General features: G+C 40.4%; 1 protein-coding gene across 2 annotated transcripts in view; it reads left to right on the plus strand.

Moving 5' to 3' along the window:
* CABLES1 (Cdk5 and Abl enzyme substrate 1) overlaps positions 1-23,683 on the plus strand; it is a 153,638-nt gene that overhangs the window by 81,074 nt on the left and 48,881 nt on the right. The window contains exon 4 of one of the 2 annotated variants that reach the window (XM_043975127.1): positions 22,847-22,924. The exons of the other annotated variant lie outside the window; for it this stretch is intronic. Within the exon in view, the coding sequence (XP_043831062.1) occupies positions 22,847-22,924 (78 nt within the window). The remainder of the gene's footprint in view (positions 1-22,846; positions 22,925-23,683) is intronic. 2 annotated transcript variants of the gene reach the window in all.

Below are 23,683 nucleotides of genomic sequence, written 5' to 3' on the forward strand. Positions count from 1 at the left end.
ATGTATTTTCTCAGAATTCACACTTGAGCCTATTCATAGAAAAATGGTATGATTTTGTACGTACTACTATGGTTTTACATTAACAAAATAAAGCCCTCCTTTCGATGATTTTTATAACTTTATAAGTCATGTTTATTTCTAGTCTGTACGTTCATATGACAAAGCATACATGACAGTTTTAATTTTTTAAAGTATGTATAACTGATTATCTGTAGTTCAAAGTTCTTTAGTTTTCATTGAGTTAATTTTTTATTTCTCCAGGAAGATTGGGAATCCTAGGACTTTTTTAGCCAATAGGTCATCTTAAGTCTTTGCCCTCATTTGGAGAGGAGAGAAATTGAGGCCAACAGAGGTCAAGTGACTAACCCAAGGTCACACAGACAGTTCAGGTAGAGTTAGGATTAGAATACAGGCCTTCCAGTTACCCAGCTAATAACACTTTTCCCAGTTAACCCCACTGCTTAATTCTAATATATTCATTTTCTATTCTTTTATAGTTAGGGTTGGGTTGGGTTTTTTTGTTGTTGTTTTCGCTCCTTCTGTAGAGAACTTCAATTATTGAATCAAAGCCTTCCATATGTAGTTTGAAAAATTGTTGCCCAAAATTTGTTCAAATTTATGTGCCTGTCAAGTAAAACCTGTTAAACTATAAAACATACATATGAGCCACAAAAATACTGAAACCTTTTTTAGAAAATAAATTTCATCACAAAGATGATTTTGTGAAGCAACTACCCAGACTGCGAACGTTCCTGGACATTGTTTGGCAACAGGACCATGCAGTATAGTCTCCAACTCACCATCTAGTCAGATAGTCTGATTGGTGAATCCTACCCAGGAGCAAGCACCTATGACCTAGGAACCACACGAACAAGTATGAAAAGCAGCAGTCTCCTTGGTAGCTTCCAAGGTGAGCTAAAATGAACTGCTAATTTATCTAAAGATCTAGGAAGTTTGGATAGCATGAGAACTATTGCAATGACCTGCAGGGAATGAGATGGTTTTGTGTATCTCCTTATACCTTATAAGTTGTAATAGCTACACATAAAATCTTGTCATCTGCCTAGAGGACAAGATGAAAGGCCTTGACCCTTTCATTCTAGATTCTTAGTAGATCACAACGTCTTGGAGTCAGAGGGACCTCAGAGGCCTTGACCTTTAACTTCTAGATACATCTGAGTGGCACAGTGGATAGAACACTGGAGTCAGGAAGACCTGAGTTCAAATGTGGCCTGGGAAAGTTACTTAAACCTCTGCCTGCCTCAGTTTCCTCCTTTGTAAAATGGCAATAATAGCACCTACCTTCCAAGGTTGTTCTGAGGATCAGATAAAGAAACCGTTTGTAAAGTGCTCTGCAAATCTTCCAAGGGGAGCTAAAATTAACTTCTAATTTATCTAGAGATCTAAGTAAGTAATTTATCTGGAGAGCTGTATGTTACTTGTCATTAACATTCAGTCATCCTGCCTCTTGAAGCCTTCCAGTCTTCCCATACCAATTTGGGACAATTCTAATTCTTAAAATGTTTCTCCCTTATTAAATAGAATAAAGTGTTCTTAGGATAAAATAAATAATCCATGGAATAAACTGGAAAGAAGGTAATTCTGTGGGGTTAGTGGGAACTTATGGTGCCTGGCACATAGTAGGTACTTAATAAATGGTGATTGATTGAAGAGTATAAAAAAAGTGGAAGAACAGGAGTGGTAGTGAAATAAGTGAAGAAAATGTAAGTTCCATGAGGGAAGGGCACTCCTCTGATCCAAATATCATATCTTAGACAGTGCCAAGCACTGATTTATGGGGGCAGAGTTTATGGGGACCTGAGTTCAAAACCTGCCTTTGATGTATTCCATATGTATGACATCAAATGAGAGAGTTGGACGAGTTGGCCTCTGAGGCCCCTTTCAGCTCTAGCTCAGTGCCTGGGAGTGCTCTCTACATTGTAGATAATTAGTAAATGTTTTTTGGAACAAATTGAATTGAATTTCCTGCCACTGTCCTCCTGGTTCTGTGAAGACTCCATCCCAGGTATCCCTGTTCAGCTCATTCTGCCTTGGTTCAACCAAGTCCTTTAATGAGTTTAGAGATCCAGAACCAGTTGAATCCTATCCCGGGGTGTGTGAAAAACAAACCAACCTCACGGATTGAATCTGAAGGCCATGATGCACAATCTTCCAGAATTCATAGAGAAAAGAGCTGTGGCAGAAAAATACCCAGAGATAGACCAATGCCACTGCAATTTTCAAGAACCTGGAATAGACACAGAGACTGGTAAACTTCATGTTGCTACCTTGCAGAATCCTAGAATAGATTGCTTAGTACACTTCACATGGATTTTGGAAAGAACACAGTGATCACTTTGAGCCAAGAGAGTTTTATTAAGAATAAAATATGTAAAACTAGCCTTGTAAAATACTATCAGCTAACAGCTCTCCAAGGTTTACAAGGCTCTTATGCCATTTACTTTTCACAACAACCATTGTGTGAGGTGGGTGCTATAATAACAATGACAACAATAATAATAATAACAGCAATCATCATAGCTTGCCTTCTTAAGAAGGCCATTTGGGGTTCAGAAAGTGAAATTTGTATATATTTACTTATTTGATACAGCAGTGCTGGGAGAGAATTGCTATTATTATCCTCATTTTCCTGATGGAGGAAAAATGTTAGGAAGTGTGAGGAAAATGAGGATCAGAAAGGTAAGTGATTTCCCCAGAGTCCCACAGCTGTTGATTATCCCAGATTTGCCCGGTCTATATCTTGTTTGCATGTAATTTTTTACATGTCTCTTCCATTAGACTGTGAGCTTCTTGATGTTGGGGATGTTGGGGGTTTTGGTGGTTGTTGGGGATTTGGGGCCTTTCTTTGCATCCCAGGGCTTGGCACAGGCCCTGGCACATAGTAGGCACTTAATAAGTGCTTGTTGACTTGAGTGGTCAATTCTGAAATGGGACTCAAACTTAGGTCTCTCTGACACCAGGGCCAAGCACTCTGCCCTCTGTGCAATAATTTAAAATATGACTAGAAAAGCAGATGAGAACAACAATATGATTGTGTGCCAAGTAAAGAAATTCATATTTTATCCTATAGACAACAGAGGGTCACTTTAATTTGTGGAACAAGGATTGGTTGCAGTCCCATCAAGTAACCCCAGGGAGAAGGTGAGAAGTGGGATAGGCCTCCGTGGTCAAAGGTGGGCCCAAGAGAGGTAGAGTCCTTACTGGTGCCATTACACTGAGTGACCCACAGAAGAGAGCATAGCATTGGATCAGGGAGAGGGACAGGCACTCTCTTGGAGGAAGGCAGAAACTAGAAGAGGGGTGGACTTGTTCTCATGGTCATATGCACAAAGAGAACTGGGAACTACTGGGATGGGGAGAGGGGATGGTTCCCTACGGCATCCTTTCCCCCCAGGTTGGCACCACAGCAGGGAAAAACTCTGGACATCCTACTTACTCTATTAATCTACTCTAAAATGAAAATAATATTCCTTGTACTAACTACGTCACAGAGCTCTTGGAGGGAAAGCGTTTTGTAAATCTTGAACTGCAGACCTATCTTTTTATGTAAATTAGAACAATTGTGATTACTGATAGCCAGTCTTATTAGAAAGATCTGGAGGTTAGGTTGACCATAAGCTCTATATGAGTCACTAGTTTAAGGAATCTGTTTTAAAAGTTGAATTGGGGGGAAAAAAAAAAGAAAAAAAAATTAAAGTTGACTTGGGCTGAATAGAAGCAAGGTGTCTAAATCATGAGAAGTAATTGGTCTCTTATACCCTAACATCGTGTAGGATATGTCAGACCTCATGTGGAGAATTGTGTTAGATGGAAGCACTGCCTTTTTTGTTTGGTTGTTTTTCTTGTTTTTTGTTTGTCTCTTTTAAGAGAGAGACTGATAAATTCGAGTGGGTGCAAAGGAAGACAGTGAATCATTCAAGTATGTATTAAATGCCTACCATATGCTAAACACAATGCGAGAGACTGTAGTGTACAGACAAATGCCAGAATAAATATAAGGTGGTTTAGGGAGGAAAGGCACAGGCAGTTGGGGTGCTTGGGAAAGACTTCATATTTAAGTGATACAAGAGCTGAGTCTTGAAAGAAGGGATTCTGTGAGGCAGAAGTGAAGAGAGAGGGCTTCCCAGGCATGAGCTACAACCAATGCAAAGACATGGGAATGGAAGATAGAAACTTGTGTATGAGTAGCAAGAAAGCCAGTCTGGAAACTATGTGGTGTGAGAAATAAGAAATTATTGAAGAAACTGATGAGGTTTAACTTGGAAAAGACAAAACTTAGGGGAGGCAAAAGAGCTTTCCCCATCAGAATGTAAGCTCCCTGAGGGCAGGGACTTTTGTTTTTATCTGATATTCTGAACTAAGGATAGGCACTTAATAAATGCATACTGATTTGAGCATTTCAAGGGCCTGTATATGGATAACTAGATTAATTTTTATATTACTTCAAAGGGCAGAACTAGGATTGGAGATTGGAAGTTATATTTGGAATCATATTTTGAATCAGGATAAGAAACTTCTTTCTAATAGTTAGAATTGTCTAAAAAAAGAATAGATTGTCTCCTGAAGAAATTAGATCCCTTTTACAAGAAGTCTCCAAACAGAAACTAAATGACTACCTGATTTGAAACATGATATTTGTGAACATTTTGTTTTTGTGGAGCTGTTTCAGTTGTGTCTGACTCTTTGTGATCCCATTTAGCGTGTTCTTGGCAAACTTACAGGAGTGGTTTGCCATTTCCTTCTCCAGCTCATTTTACAGATGAGGAAACGGAGGCAAAGAAGGTGAAATGACTTGCTTAGGCTCACACAACTAGTAAGTGTCTGAGACCAGATTCGAACACATGAAGATTAGTCTTCCTGATTTAGTCCTGTGCTCTATCCACTGCACCACCTAGCTGCCCTTGTGAACGTAGTAAGCACTTAGAAGTGATTTCTACACTGGAAAGAAGTTTGGACTTTGCGATTTTTTTTAGATCATTTCCAAATCTGTGATAATGTAATTCTGTGATTATATATGCCAGATATGCATTTACTATTTTCATAAAATTAGTCAAAAAATAAAGTATACTTAAAACTAAACCAATACAAAAAGTCTTAATTGTTTATGGTTACTATAAATTTCTGGAAATGTGTTGGGTTTTTTTTTCATATTGATAATTGATTTGAAGTTCAGAAGAGATAGGTGGGAGAGAAGAGATTTATTCATTAAAAAATTGAACTATATCTATGAAAGTCTCTGACAAACCACTTAATGTTGACTAAGTTGACTAATTCTATTGGATTTAGGCTTTAAAAACCCCCAGCTGATACAAATAAACAAATATTGCAAGAATTATTCAAATTTTCAATTTGAGGTTGTATGCATGTTCTTTAAAAATTAGTCTTTCCTTCATTTTTGACTCTGTAAAGGAGGGAGAGAAGACTGGATTTCATTCTGAAGCCTATAACTAGAGGCCAAAACGTGCTTGATAGAACATTGAAAATATGCATGTCGTGCTTCCTTTTTTCCATCATCATTTGATCCTTTAGACTTCACTTTTTTTCCAGTAGAGTTCATCTTTTATTACATCTGCAGCTCAACACTCAGATCAGACATTTTTATAAAGGAAAAAAGTTGCCTTCTCTCCCAGATGTTTCAGCTCCTCCATTATACACACAGACAGGTCTAAAATCTCTGTTGAGACTCCTCTATAACAGAAAATTTACATTATTATTGCTTTCCTTTAGCAAACTGGGGAGTTAGACTCCTAATCTCATCCCTGACACCTAGCCTTATGTTATTTCTATATAGAGAAGATATTTAGAATTTCTGCAAGTTAAGCATAATTTTAAAAAATCTGTCATGCCAAAAAAGGTTTTTTGTATTTTTTTCTTTTTGCTCATTTCTTAAAAATCTATTTTCTCTCCCTCCCATCTCTCCTGAACTTCAGATTGATTGTTGTGCTTTAACAAAAAGAGAAATTAACTAGGAATTCTGAAATATTGGTTCTAGTTCAAACATAATTTACTGGATGAGTAACTTTAGACTAGTCACTGAGCCGCGCTTCCATTATTTGTAAAATGAAGGGCTTGGATTAAAAGATCTCCTACTAGCTCTGTTATTCTCTATATTCAGTATTGTCCTGATGTATATGTTGCCACTGGACTCAGGTGGCTCTGGAAGAGAGAGTGAGGCTGGTGACTTTACACAGCCCTCCTTCACTTAAATCCAATTCATCATGTGGTCCGCTTTGAGAACAAAAGACAAACAACACCACCATCTTCTCAGTGGATACTTAGGAAATAAAATCTTATCTTGAGATATAAATGATCATCTGTCATGCTGGCTTGCTTAAATTCCACTGAGATTTCATTTAATGCCATATGGTATGGCATGAAGAGGGTGAGATCTATAATCAGGAGACCTGGGTTTGAATCTCATTTCTGATACCTAATGGAGGGGTGACCCTGGGAAAGTCACTTAACTTTACTGAACTTTTTCACATGCAAAAAATAAGTACAGTAACACATTAGCTGACTCACAAAATTGTCAGGAAAAGTACTATATAAATATGAGTTGGCAATATTATCACCAATGTAGGTGTGCCTTGCTTTCAGAAAACCAAACATAGAATAATCTAACTTATAATCAATCACATAAGGTAAGGGGGTCATTATTTGCATTACTGAGGAGTTAACCAGTGTTCTTCCATTTGATAAAGAGCATTGTCCTGGGCAAGGGAAGATAGAAAAACTTGAAACAATCCCAACAGTCAAAATAATAGCTATTGTTGATTGAAGATCAATCAGAAATGAAAATAATGAATTATGTGCCCAGTGCCTGGCACACAGTAAGCATTTAATAAATGCTTTCTGTTCCATAATGAGTTTCTGAAGTCCTTATATAAATTATTTGGAAAATGTAAAATTATTTGATGAAAACTTAATAGCTTTTCAGAAACATACCTATAATAAAAAGCAAGGTTACTTTTATGTTAAAGAAAGTATTTTATTGAACATTTTCATGGGCTAGGTTTCTATGATTGCAACAGATTCATATATGACTGAAAAAAATCTGGCTTGGCCTAGTTTCCATAAAGATCTTCTACTCCACAGGAAATCCAGGGTTTTCCAAGTCTCTACAGCTTGTGGGGTGTAAATGAACCAGGTTGAATTGGAGCAGACATCTTTCCAGCATGTTCCAAGCCAACCACATATGCATAGACATAGCTAGTAACATCAATCAACAGGCATTTACTAAGCAAGTACTTCTATAAGCCAGGCCCTCTGCTAGGTACTGAGGATCCAGTGACAAAAAGACATAGTGTCTGTACATAGTAGGCTAATAATAAATGCTTATTGATTTGACTTATATCTTGCCAGGAGAAACAATGTAAACACTTACAAGTATATGCAGTAGAAGTCCATATTCCTCGGCCTAACATTCAAGGCCCTATACAACATGGTACCAGTCCTACCTTTTCAGTCTTATCCCATCCCACACCCTTCTACAAACTGTGTTCTCCCTAAAATGAATTCCCATCAGCTCCATGATTGTGTCCCATACTCTCCCACCTCTCTGCCTTGTTCATTCTGTTCTCTATGCTGGAAATGCTGTCCCTCTCTTTCTCTTCCCAGTGAATTCCTTCCTGTCTTTAAAGGCCAGCTCCTATGCAAACTGCTCGATGGAAACTTTTTGATCCCCAGTCAGCAAAGAACTTCCACCTCGGACTAAACACTGCACTACGTTTGGCACTTCTACAACATAATTATCATCTGATATTTGATGTTATTGTGTTATCCGTGTTTGTGTCTTGTTATTTCTTTACTTAGACTTTAAGTCCAACAAAGTCATGAACTACATCTTATTTAAACTTTTTTTTTAAACTTAATATTTTATTGGGGCAGCTAGGTGGAACAGTGGATAAAGCATTGGCCCTGGATTCAGGAGGACCTGAGTTCAAATCCAGCCTCAGGCACTTGATACTAGCTGTGTAACCCTGAGCAAGTCACTTAACCCTCATTGCCCTGCAAAAACAACTACAAAAACCATTTATTTTCAATTCATGAAACAAAATAAGCATTTCCATAACACAGTAATTTTTTTTTAAAAAAGGATGATTGTACATAAAACTGCAAATCTGCCATATCCCACTTGCTATTCCCTCCAAAGTTATGTAAATTACTTTTTTCCCTTTTTTTCCTTCCCTCTCTCCCCCCCAGCGCTAGAGATGGCCACTGTCAGACACAAATAGGGTATATATTTATAAAATTATTCTATATATACTCCTATTTATCAGTTCTTTCACATGTCCTTTGTAGATAATTTGGGTATTTATAATAGTCAGAATGACTTGGTCACTCAAAGTTGTTCTTAAAACACTATTGCTGTTACTGTATACAATGTTCTGCTCATTTTGTTCTTCATCATTACTTAAACTGTATATTTCAGCAATGCCTCAATAGCTCAAAAATTCTCTGCACACATTAGGTGCTGAACAAATTCTTATTAATTAAATGAATAAATGAATACCTAAGATTTAAGCTTGATTTTGTACAGAAAGCTGCCGTTGTCATTTTGAGGTATATATTTCCAATGCTTTTATGGTCCTGTTAGCTAAGGACTTTTCTTCTTGGTGTTTCCAGCTCCTCTAGATCCATGAACCATTTGACTTTCAGAGTGCTAGAATTGGAGAGCCCCCATTCCACAGGCCTGGCACATTCATGGCCATTTCAGTTAAAATTATATTCACATAGCATGCCTGAGAGAGAAGCCATCTGCTTCGTCTTTGCTCTGCTGAGTGTATAAGGAGATGAAGTCACCTGCCTGGAGTTGTTCTAGGTGTGGCCTATTAGGACTGTCACCCCATTCAAATCAGACAGCAAAGGATACCTTAAAAGTGGTAACCTCATTGAGCTGTTGTTCAAAGCTTTTCCTTTCTACACAAACAGGTTTATTTTTTATTTATTTAATTTTGTTATTTATTATTTATTGTACATATTTATGTATAATATTTAATAACATAATATTTATAGTACATTATGTATTTATTACTTTAAAATTTTTATTATGTGTTTGTTTATTTGAGACTAGGTTTCCTATCTCACCCAGGCTGGAAGTACAGCGGCCACTCGTGGGCCCTATCCCACTACCGATTAACATAACATGCTCCATTTCTGGCCTGGGCTGGTTTGCCCTTTTTTTGGCAGCCTAAGTGGCCTAAGCTCCCCAATATAGGGGCCTGTCATATTGATGCCAGACTTAGTGCAGATACCACCATATCCCCACATCCCTAATTATTACCTCTGAGAACTCCCGAGTTCAAATAATCTACCAGCCTCAGCCTTCCCAGTAGCAGGGATTACAGGGATGTGCTGTCATGCCTGGCTCCTAGCAGGCTGTTTAAAAAGAAAGCTTTGATTAAATTAAGACCTTGCTCTTGATTTCCTCAGTAACAATCTGTCACCCTAACTTAGTTTTTAAAAATGTGTTGGAGGAAATTGTACATTTCAAAGAAAAAGTGTAGCAGCAAGAAACTGGTACCCAATTTGTTCAGAAAATGACATTGAATGTTTTACTAATGGGGAGTAGAATTTCTGATTGCCATGGTTTTTAGCTCTATTCCATACTATCTTTGTCCTGCCATGAAGCATTTCTGTATTTTGGTAAGAAAAAGAACTCATTCTCCATCCTACAGATGAGCCAGAGGCTCATCAGGGAAACACTTTCTTCAGGGTTATTTATAGGTTTATAGCCAATTCTCTGCAAAGCCTTAGTACCAAGAGACAGTAATAGAAGAGAGAAATGAAATCCATGGATAATTCTCAAATTTCACTTAAGCTCTCAGGTACAACCTCATCTCCCAGGCTGCTTTAAGCAGTTGCTAAGGAGTACTGTTGACTCTTTCCTTTCTGCTTTAGTGGAGTTGGGGCAAAGAGAAGGGGGAAGCGGGGCACAAGGGGTGCTAATGATCAGTTAAATGATGTGAAACAAGGGAAAGGATAAGCCACAAAATCAATAAACAACACTGGGATAATTAAGAGTGAAATATACTTTATTTATTTGGATTCATGAAAAAGGCATCTAGGTGGCAGAGTGCTGGGCCTAGAGTGGGAAGACCTGAGTTCAAATATGGCCTCAGGCACTTATAAACTATGTGAGCCTGGGCAAGTCACTTAACCCTGTTTGCCTTAGTTTCCTCATCTATAAAATGAGCTGGAGAAGGAAATAACAAATCACTCTTATATATTTGCCAAGAAACCCCTAAATGGGATCACGAAGAGTTGGATACAACTGAAATTTTAAAACTGAATATTGAAATTTTTTTTTTACAAAAAACAAAACAAAAAGAAAAATAAGCTCATTGTACCATTTACCATTGCACACAAGAACCATTTGTGCCTTCTCATCCTATGTGATTTTCATCTCTTCCTCAATAAATCATTATTAATAGATTTACCCCTCCCCCACCAATTAAAAAGACAGTGTCATGGTACAGTGGATAGAGTATTGGCCTTCAAATCAGGCAAGATCTGATGTAGAGACTGGAGAGCTCAGAAAAATGTGGACTAAGAAACTGAGCCAAATAATTTAACTTTTCTTGGCTGTTGTAAAAGGAAAGGGTTGGGCCAGATTGTCTCTGAGATCCCTTCTAACCCTAAATCTGTGATCCTGTACACCAGTGGGAACATGGACAGCACTGTCTCCCAGTTAACTTTTTTTTTTTTTTTAGTGAGGCAATTGGGGTTAAGTGACTTGCCCAGGGTCACACAGCTAGTAAGTGTTAAGTGTCTGAGGCCGGATTTGAACTCAGGTACTCCTGACTTCAGGGCCGGTGCTCTATCCACTGTGCCACCTAGCTGCCCCCCAGTTAACTTTATTTCTTATTGAGAGCTCTGAAGTTATTTATTGGTCCCGCAAAATAGCTGAACGAGTTTTAGAAGCCAATATGGTGAATTATGGAAAAGTGGAATCTTAGATCTAGAAAAGAACTTATAGCACATCAGGTTCAACTTTCTTGTTTTACAAATGAGAAAACTGAGGTTCACAGAGATTAAGTCACTTGCCTAAAGGTTCTATAACTCAGAAAGACTTAAATGGATGTTTTTCATCAATAACCTGAAAAATGAGGGGGAAAAGGATAACATCCATTTCTGTCCAGTTAAATGTTTAAAAAGCAAGAGACTGAGCCAATTTCTGAACCACACTGACAATACCTGCCTCAGTTTCACTCATTAGACTCTATCTTCCCCTTCCCCTCTTTCTATAGCATCTTGGCATTTTTCTGGTTTAATCCTAAACAACCCTTTTCCCTCCCTTTCCCTTTTCTCAGCCACAAGTAATCAGATTACCCTTCTTAGCAGGATCATAAGATCGAGAAGCAGAGGAGAATTTAGAGATCATCTACTCCTATCCCCTCATTTTATGTGTGAGGAAACTGAGGCATAGATGAGTCAGTTCCCTTGCCCAAGTTCAGCTTAATTCAGTTCACTTCAAACATGTAATAAAGAGCACTAGCCAAGTTCAAGTTGTTTTCTGTCTGTTTGCATGTTCGTTTTTTATCAAGTAGACACTATCAGTATAATCGCTTCAGCACAACTAGCTTTCTTAAAATAATCTTTGGATAGCATGCCAGACACACACAAGCAGAAAATCTCACCAGCCCAAGTGAGTTAGTTGCCCCATGAGAATTCTCAAAAGTACAAACACATGCTTCTTCCTGACACTTGGTGTCACAAAGACATAGCTCTATGATCATTCATTGGCCATAGAAATAATAGTAATAGTCAACTTTGTAGAGCTCTTTAAGGATTCCAAAGCACTTTATGTATTTATCATCTCCTTTGACAAGCAACAAGCATTTATTAAGCACTTGCTGTGTGCTAAGCACTAGAGTTACAAACACAAGCAAAAGGAGGTCTTCTTCCCTCAAGGAGCTTATATTCCATTGGAGAAAGGAAACTGAAAATGATGGATGAAAGCGAAGAAAGTACCCTCAGGGGAGTGTAGTAGCCAAGTCCAAAGAGTCAGAAGAACAGTTGGGAAGGGAATGAAGCAAGGCCAACTCAGTGCTGTCCCCAAAATGGAGGGCGCTAGAAGGAACTCACCAGTGGGACCGGGAGTCCTGAACCACAGAGGGGTGATCTAGTTTGAGAAGGCAGCTGAGTCTTGGTGGCTAAGTCCAGAGTCACAGGCACAACTGGGAGAGGAATGAAGAATGCCCAGCCTGAACCTGTCCCCAAAGGGGAGGCCCTCAGGAGGAACTCGCCAACATGGGGGTACAATCCAGGGTAAGACAAGAGCGTCACTTTGCGGTGGGGAAATAGAGGCTCAGAGAGTTTTAAGTTGCCTGAGAGGGAGGGAATAAGCATTTATATATCATGGACTACATGCCAGGCACTGTGCTAAGTGCTTTACAGATATTTCATTTGATCCTCACAGCACCCCTGTGAGGGAGGTACTTTTGTTATCCTCACTTTAGAGTTTAGGAAACTGAGACAAATAGCTTAAGTGACTTGCCCAAGGCCACACAGCTAGAAAGTGTCTGAAGATGGATTTGAAATCAGGTTTCACAGACTCCAGGTCTAGCACTCAATCTACCACACCATCCAGCTGACTTGTTCATGGTCATTGAGCTAGTGCCTGTCTGAAGCAAACTCAGCTAGTATAGCATAGGGAATGACAGGTTGGATTTGAAGTTCATATCCTTCCTCTGATACATACCATGTGCAAGTCGCTTAACCTCTCAGTCAGCAAATAAACATTTATTAAGTGCTTACGATGTGCCAGGTACTATAAATAAGGTTTGCAAGATGTGGTCAACAACAGGACTCGGGGAGGGGGGAAGGGAGTGTGAGAGTAGAACTAATTCACAAGGGGAAGGGAGGGCAGTACAGCCTGAGGGGGGAAGGGAGTGTGAGAGTAGAACTAATTCACAAGGGGAAGGGAGGGCAGTACAGCCTAAGTGACTCATGCATTGGTGAAAGAAGTTTTCATACAGAACTCTCTACACCAATAGAATTTTTGTTTCTATCATGTTTTATGTTTAACTTTGAGAGAAAGAAAGAGAAGGGGGAAGAGAGAGAAGGGAGACATAAGAGGAGGAGGAGAGAAGAGAAAGATTGAGAAGGAGAGACAGAAAGAGAGGAGGGGCTCTTTCTCTATTGGCTTCCCCTGACACTAGAAGCTTCAGAACATACTCGAAGTCTTACTTGCTTGCCAGTCTCACTCTACACAGCTCATCCCAGCCACTTTCCCAAATTCTCCAAGTTCCTCTCCCCTTTTCTCTCAGTGTTTCCTTCTTCCCACTGTTGGGCAACAATGTGGGCTTTATTCTCTGCCCATAGGGAGAGGTTTTTGAGTTGAAGAACCTCGAGTACTAAGTTTCTGTCTTTGTCCTGCTGTGCATGTATCAAGTGCATCAAAGTCTTAGGGGGTGATAGCCCACTGCATCTGATAGGTTTATAAATCTAGACACAGAGAACATTTAGAACATCTTGTTTTTCTTTTTTCTTTTTTGGTGAGGCAATTGGGGTTAAGTGACTTGCCTAGGGTCACACATCTTGTTTTTCTTAATACAATTTTTATTGTGCTATTGCCAGCTTTTTAGAAGGACACAATTGGGAGCCAACTCCCTACCCTTTTAACTGCACCTTTTTCAGGGGTGGGGGGTAAAGGGGTTTGAGGGTAACAGTGGGAAAAATGTGTTTTAAACAGCATTTGGAGAGGAGCTAAAAGAGGAATGATTCTGGCAAGTAGTGGAAATTTCAGATTCCAAATAAGCAATCTGATGTCAACGTTCGTGGCTTTTTTTTTAAGTTCTGTATCTGGCCACCAGCAAATCTAACTTGCAATAGCAGGTCTTCTGAATGAGGAAACTCTGGAACTGGACAGCATTGAAAAGAAAATTGACTGGCTGCCAGCTTTTTCTGGTGGTTCTGTTTTTTTCATTTCCTGGAAATCTAGGATTTGTACTAGAGCATTAAGAAAACATCTTTATTTTTAAGTAACCAGCTGTTATAGTCACCCAGACCCTCCAAAAAGAAAAGACTGCAGACCACTTCTTGACTGTGTCCTTAGAGTACAGCAACTGGCCTGTTGCTTTGCTAGATTTTATTGAAAGAGTTAGCTTGGGGGTGTTAGTTATTTTTCAGAGACCTTTTTTATAATGATATGTGCCACTTGGAGGGAATCAAACCTTCTTGGCCTGCAGAGATTCCTCGGGGCTCTGGTAGTACAATCAGAAACCACTTAGGGCAAAATAAGTTCTTTGGAATCCTGGGATAGGGGTTTTTATCATTGTGTGCATCTTGAACCCTTCTAACAGTTTGGGAAGCCTATATACCCCTTATCAGAAGGAGGTTTTTAAATGCATCAAGTTGAATCCATAGGACTACAATGAATCATATTGAAATACAGTTATCAAGGGTAGCCAGGTGGTACAGCTGATAGATCACCAGGTTTAGATTCAGGAAGACTCATTGTCCTGAGTTCAAATCTGGTTTTACAAGCTGTGTCACCCTGTTCCTCATCTTTATAATGAGCTGGAGAAGAAAATGTCAAACAACTCCAGTATCGTTACCAAGAAACCCCAAAAGGGGGTCATGAAGAGTCAGTCATGACCGAAAACAGCTAAACACAACAATTAACAAAATCGTTTTTTAAAAAACCAAGTTCACAGAGACTCCCCTCCAGATTATGAAACCCTGACCTAAAAGATTCTAGACATTGGCTAGATAGCAAGTAGTGCTAGTTGCAGACCCAGAAGCTAGTCAATGGGTTTGAAACCCCTCTGAGTAAAAATGGCCCCTGGTGCTCCATTGGCTCATACATTTGTGATATCATTGGCTTTTCAAGTTGGAACCCCACCCATCTTTTCACTTGTTTAAACACAGATCTTGTGCTTTGGCCATGCTGTGGAAGGGGCCATGGGCCTCTGAGTCCTCCATACCAGGAACACTCTTTTAGAACACAGACACGTAGTTTCATAATGAGGAAATCTAGAAACTTCTATCAGCAGGGGGCTAAAGGACTTACTTTCTGGAAGCGTTTAGAAAATACTCTCTGCCCATATTGAGAAACTTTTACCCATGTTGCCTCCAGCCCTGTAGATTTTTCTCTTCTAGTTTTTCCAATTGGCCTTGTTTGCCCAGGAACTTGATCTTCTAGTTCTTTAAAGTCTCTCCTGCCTGATAGTAATTCCTTCCTTGATTGGGATAATCCTTTGTTTAAAGCCTGGTCGATGGTCCTCACGCCATAGAACAAGATGTTATGTCACAGATGAAACATGATGTATTTTTTAAAATTCATCTGGGTAATGGAGACAAGATGACAAGAGTTGTTAGTTGGTGAGATGGGTAGGTAGCCTACGCCTGAAGCTTGCTGCTACAGGAATTAGGTTTGGTAATCACATGTATTTCTTGACAGACAGCATCTGTTTTGATTTTCTTTTTTAAATATGGAAGCATTTTGAAGAGGCAAACAATTCTGTTTTTATTTTTAACCAACTTGGTAAGCATAGAAATTTTTCTTGATGCTTGTAAGAAGAAGGGAACCAGTAAATTTGTATCAACAGTTGGGGCTCTGGGCATGGCAGCTGGTAAGCCAGGGTAACATTTTCACATTACTTTTGCACATATTTGCTAATGTCGGAGTGGGAAAGGATCCATGCCGTCAAAACTGGCTTCTCCTATTTGATTTGCCTATGCAGGCCAGAGTCCAAGGTCTCCTTCCTTAGGCCCTGGAGAGATCTCACGAGGAGTCTGGGATATGTTAGGGGTGGCAACATGGGCTGTCATCAGGTCCCCAGAGTTTGAACAGCAAAGTTTGCTTAAGTCTCAGCTGCTGTGGTCTCTGCCACTGCCTCCTGGAGTCACCTCAGGCCTGGCTGCTTAAATTCAAGTATATCAAACACTGGACTTTTGAGAGTCTGGGTGGGAGCACAGAGCAAAGAGGATCGCCACCTTCTGTTCGTGCTCACTCACCCCTTCACCTTCCCTTCTCTTTCACCACTGTGTGATGTGGTAAAAAAGAGCACTGGGTTTGATAATAGGAGTGGAATAAGCATTAATTAAGCACCTACTGTGTGCCAGGTACTACACTAAGTACTTTACAAATAAGAATTTCATTTAATCCTATAGGAATGATGATATAGAAAACATGGGTTTCAGTTCTAACTTGGATATTCTCTAACTGAATGACTCTAGACAAGTCACTTCTCCCTGGACCTCAGTTTCCTCCTCTGTAAAATAAGTGGACTGGGCTTAGTTTTCTCCAAGGTTCCTTTTAATTTTAACATTCTGTAAAAATGGCCAACCAAACAGGTGGCAAGCCTCATCCTGTAGCTGAGAAGCATTCCCATTTTGTAACCATAAGTTTTACATATGCATCAGATTTTGTACTTTTCTATTTTTAAAGCCCAGGCAAGTGAATTTATTTTTTGCTAAATGTGGGCCACCCCTCATCAGCCTCTTTTAATCACAGTCATACCAGAAAGTAGTTGTACTTTATAGTAATCGCACCATACATTTTGGCTAAAAACCCCTGAAGACTATTTGCTTTCTCTAGTTTCTACTTCCATCAAAAATAGGCAAACACAATTGTAGTCTATATGTAGGGACAGAAGCTTTCTTTGGATAATATTAGTTCCTCAGACTCTGTACTCAGGGTGATCCTAGAAGCCATACCTGCCTGCCCTCTACCTTTTAGAATTCTTCACATCCTTCAAGGTTCAGCCCAGATGCCTCCTCCTGCATGAAACCTGTCTTAATCCTTGGCCTCCATGTTCCTTTGTATTTTCTTTGTAGACAATTTGCACTGACTTTCCTCTGTACATGTTGCATCTCCCCCCTACTTCCCTCCACCCCAATAAAATGTAAGTTCCTCCAAAAAACGGGTGATTTTTCATTTTTCCTTTGTATCAACAACACCTAACCCAGTGCCATATACATAGGCATTTGATAGGTGCCTGTTGATTATTGCATTGAATAATCAGCATTCCCTAAACACTGTCAGTTGCTTTGTTCAACATGCTACTTCATTGAGTTTACTCTGACATAGGATCAAATCAATTGCCTCTTGCCTCTTCTGCATAGGGGCCATACACCAGTAATAGCTAACTTTTATTTAGAATTTTGACATATAGTATCTCATTTGCTCTTCACAACAACTTGGGAGGTAGGGGCTATTATTATCCCCATTTCATAGATAATCAATTAATAAACATTAAGTACCTTCTATGTGCCAGACATTGTGCTTAGTGCTAGAAGAGAAAGGGGAAGTAACTTACCCAGGATCCCACAGCTAGTAAATATCTGGATCAGAATTTGAACTTAGGTCTGTAGGACTCAAAGTCCAGCACACTAGATACTAAGCCAGCACTATCAAAAACTCAAATAGGAAAGAATTCCTGTGGGTCCCATGTTGGTGTAAAAAACCACAAATTAACATTATCTATGCAGTGTTGTATTTTTGTTTGTTTTATTAAACCATTCCTAGTTATATTTTGATCTGGTTCTGGCTTCCCTAGCAAATTTGACACCAAAATAGGGTGTATGGGTCAGGTGTATCAGACTGACTACTTGGATCATTCCACCCAGAAAAGGCCTGTGGATGGGTCAGGGCTAAAGCCAAGGGAAAATGAAACTATCAGATGTTTAAACTGTAGCAGTTGTTGTGGCCAGGAGTTCCCTGGCCTTCCTTCCTGCAGTGAAGGCAAGGAGAATTCTTAAGGGTGGGTATCACCCCTCTGGACCTGAAAAGGTGGAGAATGATTCTACTAGAGCTGACTTTGCCATTAGTACCATCAACATCATTATCCATCCTAAGGAGCAAATCAGCGTATTACATTTCCAATAATATTGCCACCTGTTTCCTATTAGACTAGACAGATGAGGAGTCCTGGCCAGCTGCTGGGTCATGGTATACTATTGGGTAGGAGTGTACAGTGTAATCATGCCTAGAGCACCAATATAATGAGTTATTTTGATCCTCGGCCATTTTTTGGCTTGACTCCTAGGTTCAAGCAAATCACTGACCTCGGTATTTCTGTCATCGTATCTGTAACAAGAAAATTTGGGTCACTGGCTTCACTTCATCTAATGTAGAATCTGTCTCTTCCCATCACTTTCTCCTTTTAAGTTTGCCCTTCTGTCTCTCCCAGCTCTCTTGCCACTGATTTTGTGATTATGTATTTGTCTTCCCTTCATTCTTCCTGAACCTCTTTTTTCTCTCTCCTTCCCCCCCCATCACTTTCTCCCCTGACCCCCTCCTTACTCCCTATCAGTCTCTCACATGCCTAGTGTTCATGGTTCCCTGTATCCACTTTTAACCCCCTCCCTTCCTCCCTATACAGGAATCAGTTACTGTGTCTAATACCCTCTGAGTCCATCCTCCTGATCCTTGACCCCTCCTTTCCTCTTTCTTCATCCCAGCTTCTCCTCACTTCCCATCCTCACCTTACTTAGAGGTACCAGGTGTGTCAGTTTCAAGGACATCATCCCTTCTCTATTATACTTGCTACCTACTGCATGTCAGAAGCAGTATTATGTCTGCACAGCCCTTGTGAAAGAAACAACATACATCTTTAGGACCATAGAATTATAGTGTTTAGAGCTGAAAGAAATTGTAAGGAATCTTCATCTAATCCATCCCCTTCATTGTACATATGAAGAAATGGGCCCTTAGATGTAGAATGAGTAGCCTAAGGTCACCCAGGTAAGGAGCTTCATGAATCTCTTCTCAGCACCTTCTTCCCAGGCCCAAGGTCCTCTGCCTCACCTCCAAGACTCTGAGTGCCTTCATGCTATCTTCTATTCCCCATAGAGCTCCACACAGATATATGCTTCCTAAATAATGACCTATATTCCCTAATTTCCCCTCCTTTCTCTCTCCCCTTTGAACTGACCTAAACTAATTATTAGATGGAAATTAATGATTTCTCATTTAGACTAATGTGTCAATGACTGATATGCCTCCTTGATGTGTTGCTCCTTCCTGGGTAATATTTTAAGAGAACCTAGTTAATCCAAAGGAAATACAATCTACCAGTAGAGTATCAGTCACAACGACAAGTCAGCAGCAGGTATTTTAGAGCTGGGTGCACCCCACAAATCACCACCTATTCTGCTTACAAGTAAGGTCAAAATGAAAATTGAGTAAGGCCGTGCTTTTAATGTATTTTGAACTGTTATTTAGCTAGCACTTATAAAGATCCTACTATGTGTCATACATTGTACTAAACATTATTAAAAAGAAAGGTGTTTCATAAATATACATTGTTATTACTAATGCCTAGTCTAGTTTTATGTTGATGTATAAATTTCATCAATACATTTCATTTTATAAAGTTTTCCCCCACAATATTTCATCACTGAAATTGTTACATTCTGTTTTTTGCATCACTTAATCCTGGAAGTAAGGGAGCTATTTAAATTCCTTGAGTTAGGGGGAGGGAAGGGCCGGGGAAGAGAATGACACAAACATGAGTTTTAGGAAAATCTGTTTGGGAGCTGTGTGGTGAGTGGATTAGAGCAAGAAGAAACTGTGTTCCAAACTCTAAACTTCATGAGGGCAAAGATTAGGTCTCTAAATTTTGCTTGCCCCTCCCCCTTCCCCTCCAGTGCTTAGCCATGTACTGTCCACAGTTAAATGCTTAATTTATTTCTGTTTAATTGAATCCAAATTGAAATCCCTGTTTCCCAAATGAGGAAACTGATTTGACCAGAGTTTTGTAGCTGGCAAGTAAGCTAGCCAGCTCTTCAACCAAGGGACTCTAATTCTAAGTCCAATATGCCATAGTGCTACCATGCCACTATGGATGCCCACGTCTTGTGCTCTGAGGGGAACTGGGAGGATATCCTACCCTAAAATGCCTCCCCCGCCTACTCACTACAATATCTGAAATGTCTCTGTTAAAATTACATTCCTTTGAGTTAAGGCAGAGTCTCTCCCTATTTTAATAAGCAAACACCACTGGGAACAGTATGCCGTCATGTCACATCCAACTCTTTGTGACCCTATTTGGGGTTTTCTTGACAAAGATACTGACTGAAGTGGGTTTCCATTTCCTTCTCCAACTCATTTTACAGAAGAGGAAACTGAGACAAACGGGGTTAAATCTAAGGTCACATATGAACTCATGGAGATGAGTCGTCCTGACTCCAAGCCCAGCGCTCTACCCACTGTACCACATAGCTGTCCACTAGGAAGAATACTCACCAACAGTTTATCAGAATGATCTCCCTGACAGTGGATGGGGAAGTCTTAGAAACTTGGCGGGGGCGTTGCAGGCAGAGAGTGAGAGGGAGGGAACCAGTGATCTAAAGGGAGAAAAGGTTTGGGAAAAGTGGAGGAAGAAGACAACAGAAACAAATCCAAGCTGCCTCAGTTTTGCTAAGGGTAGAGGCTAAGAGGAAGGGATGAAAGGGTTGTGGTAACATAGTATCAGAGATCAAGGGCTGAAAGGGAACTTAAGTAGCATCTGATCCCATTTTATAGGTAAGGTTAAGTGATACAAAAAGAAAAGCTGTTTAAGTTCATCACAAATTAGACAAATTGAATATAGAAAAATATGGCTACAGTATTTATGGTAATAATCGAGGCAAAGGCAGAAATTAACATGCTTTTAGAATGTTAAACTCATTGAAATAACAAATGATTGGGGCAGCTAGGTGGCACAGTGGATTAAAGCACCAGCCTTGGATTCAGGAGTACCTGAGTTCAAATCCGGCCTAAAACACTTTACACTTACTAGCTGTGTGACCTTGGGCAAGTCACTTAACCCTCATTACTCTACCCCCCCCAAAAAGAAATAACAAATGATTTTATGCATATATATCAGTGCTTGGCACAAAGAAGGTGCTTAATAAATGTTTGTTAACTGAGTGACCAACATCAGGGCCAGTAAGAAGCAGAGACAGATTTGAACCTAGGTCTTCCTCACTTTGAGTCTAAGATTTTATCCACTTCACCATACTGCATGATCGACCCTTCAGCCCTCCCCCCTTACTTCATCATGATGGCCCAGGACAACCACATCCAAGGCCTGAAGCCTAAAATTATGCCACAGCTGTTTTCTTAGTCTGAAGATGTAGTTGCTAGAAAGGTGGAATGTGTATTCTCTCCTACCACCCCTGCTCACTGCCCCACAATGCCCACTCTCTGGGACATACCTCTGGGCTACAGCCTTCTCCAACTTTATAACCAAGACCTGCACTCAGGGTTCTAGATGAGTCTACTCTTCTATTTGGTGACTCTGGAGGGAAGAGAGGAGACAAGGACACTATTGGTTTTTCCTGGTGTCACAATGGTTGGGTTGAGTTTTCTTTTTTTTTTAAACATTTTGTCTTTGGGTTATGGCCACTGATCTGCTCAATATGTTTTCTCCATCAGTTCCCTTTCCCCTCCAGAGTTTTTTCAGATGAATAGCAGTTGTTAGACTTTTTTTTCCTCTTCCTCCTCCTCCTTTTCCTAATCTTCTTCCTCCTGCTGCTCCTCTTACTTCTTCTCCTTGTCCTCCTCTTCCCCTTCTTCTCTTTCATCTCTTTCTGCTCCTCCTCCCCCTCCTCCCCCTCCTCCTCATCCTCCTCCACCTTTTTCTCCTTCTCCTCCTTCTTTCTTTTTTTTTTTTTGGCCATGGCAAATAGGATGCCAAAATGAATGAAGTGCTTGACTTGACATCAAAACAGCTCCAAGTTTGAATGTTGCCTTAGATACTTAACAGCTGTGTGCTCTTAGCCAAGTCACTTAACTTGAGTGAGCCTCATTTTTCTCATCTGTAAACTAGGTATAATAATACTGCCTACCTCAGAATTCTTGTGAAATATGTAGGAGGCTATATAAATAAGAGTTATTGTAGAGAAGAACTTTTAAAATTTCATCTCAAATTAGATAAACTGAATATATGAAAATATGGCAGTAGCATATTTATGGTTGCAATAGAGGCCAAAACAGAATATGCTAACGTGCTTTGAGCATGTAATCTGGAGTCGGGCGACACAGTGGAAAGAGTGCAGGCTCAGGAGTCAGTGGACCTCAATTCAAATCCTATCTCTGGTACTACCAGTGTGACCTGACACATCCCTTGATTTCCATGGATCTTTGTATTCTCTTCTGTAAAATGAAGGCATTGGACCAGAGAGGCCTTGAGACCCCTTCCAGCTCCAGAGCTATGATCCTGTGGTAGATAAATGCATCCTAATAAAATAATCCTTTTATTAGAGTCCAACTCTGGAGCCTCATCTTTAGCTTCTAAGTAACTCTGGGTCGCTGTCATGCTATTAGGAAGGGCTTCAAAAGCAAGGACCCAGCAGTGGACTATCATGGAAGTTGAGATGGAGCAGCCTCACTCAGTTGGGAGACTCATCCCCATGTTGGTGGCAGAGGGCTGAATTTACCAGTACTGCAAGTCCCCAGGAGTGTCTGCCAAGGCCCTGTGGGGAGTGGGGGTGGGGAGGGAGTTGCATCAGATAAGGGAATATCCATCCCGCTAAAACCTCAGGACCTCACACAGGCAGACAGCTGCCAGCCCTGCTTAGCAGAGAAGTTTCTTGAGCATCTACCCATTGGAGGACCTTGTTTGCCTAGCCCATTAACTGTTTGGACAGTGGGAGACAGCGGCTTCTTTCTGCGAGCAGTTTTGCTGCATTTTGATCCTGAGGAAGTGGGCCCCATCTGCCCCCCCAGAGGAGGGTGAGGTCTGACTGCTTCTGTGAACTTGATGAATGCTCAAGGCCTGATTTTGATGTGGGATTCTTTTTCTTTTGTTTTTCCCTTTTTTTCCTTTTAGCCTTTGCATTTAGTTTGTGTGTCTGTTTGTTTGTTCTTGTCTGTTTTTTTTTTTTTTAGAATAGTCCTTGTCAGCGGCAGGAGGTCCTTCTGTAGCATCTTTTCCGTGCTGCCTTACCGGGACTGCGGCCAGGCTGGGTACGTATGCGCATGCACATTCGGGGGCTTCTTGGGCGTGCCTGGAGAGACGCCCCCACTCTAGCCAGCGCTGCCAGGTCAAAATACTTGTCTTCCCACTTGGCTGGAAAGCCAGTATTGGAGATCCAGGGTGGGGGTGACAGGGAGGAGGAGACTTGCCCTGCTCCTTCCACATTCTTTTCAGCCAGAGAGGTTTTCTGTTCATGCCGTTTCGTGTTTTTCCACCATTGCTTCTGCATATTTATTTTTTCAACCATGCCAAGGCAATAAAGCAAAAGCAATTCAGGGAAACCTATAAAATCCTTCTGGGTGGCATTCAACGATGGGGAAAGGTCTTTTACGAAAGAGGATGAATGGAACTTAACCAGGCAACAGGACAGCAATCACGGGGCACTTTATCCAAGCTTGCCTTAACTGCCCAACTTTGGAAGTATCAACTCCCCGAGTGTCAGGAAAACAAGGTGGTCCCAACAGGAGAAGGAAGGGGGACTTCACTCTGCCCCTACCCTGACTTTAACTTGGAAAGGCTAAGGAAAGCAGAGTTGCATTTGCAGAGTAACTCGGTTTCCTTATTCGCCACCTTCTCCCACATTGCCACTCGTGTCTTTGTTCTTGCCTGGAATGCCTTCTCCCCTCCCCTCTACAGATCTAATTCTGCCCATCCTTTATCTGCCTCCTCCATGAAGCCTACCCTGATTACTTAGATCAAGGCTAAGTAATTTAGCTTTGGCTTTTCAGTAACCTTTCAAACACCTTCCT

Source organism: Dromiciops gliroides, chromosome 1 (assembly GCF_019393635.1).
Source record: "Dromiciops gliroides isolate mDroGli1 chromosome 1, mDroGli1.pri, whole genome shotgun sequence".
Taxonomy (NCBI): domain Eukaryota; kingdom Metazoa; phylum Chordata; class Mammalia; order Microbiotheria; family Microbiotheriidae; genus Dromiciops; species Dromiciops gliroides.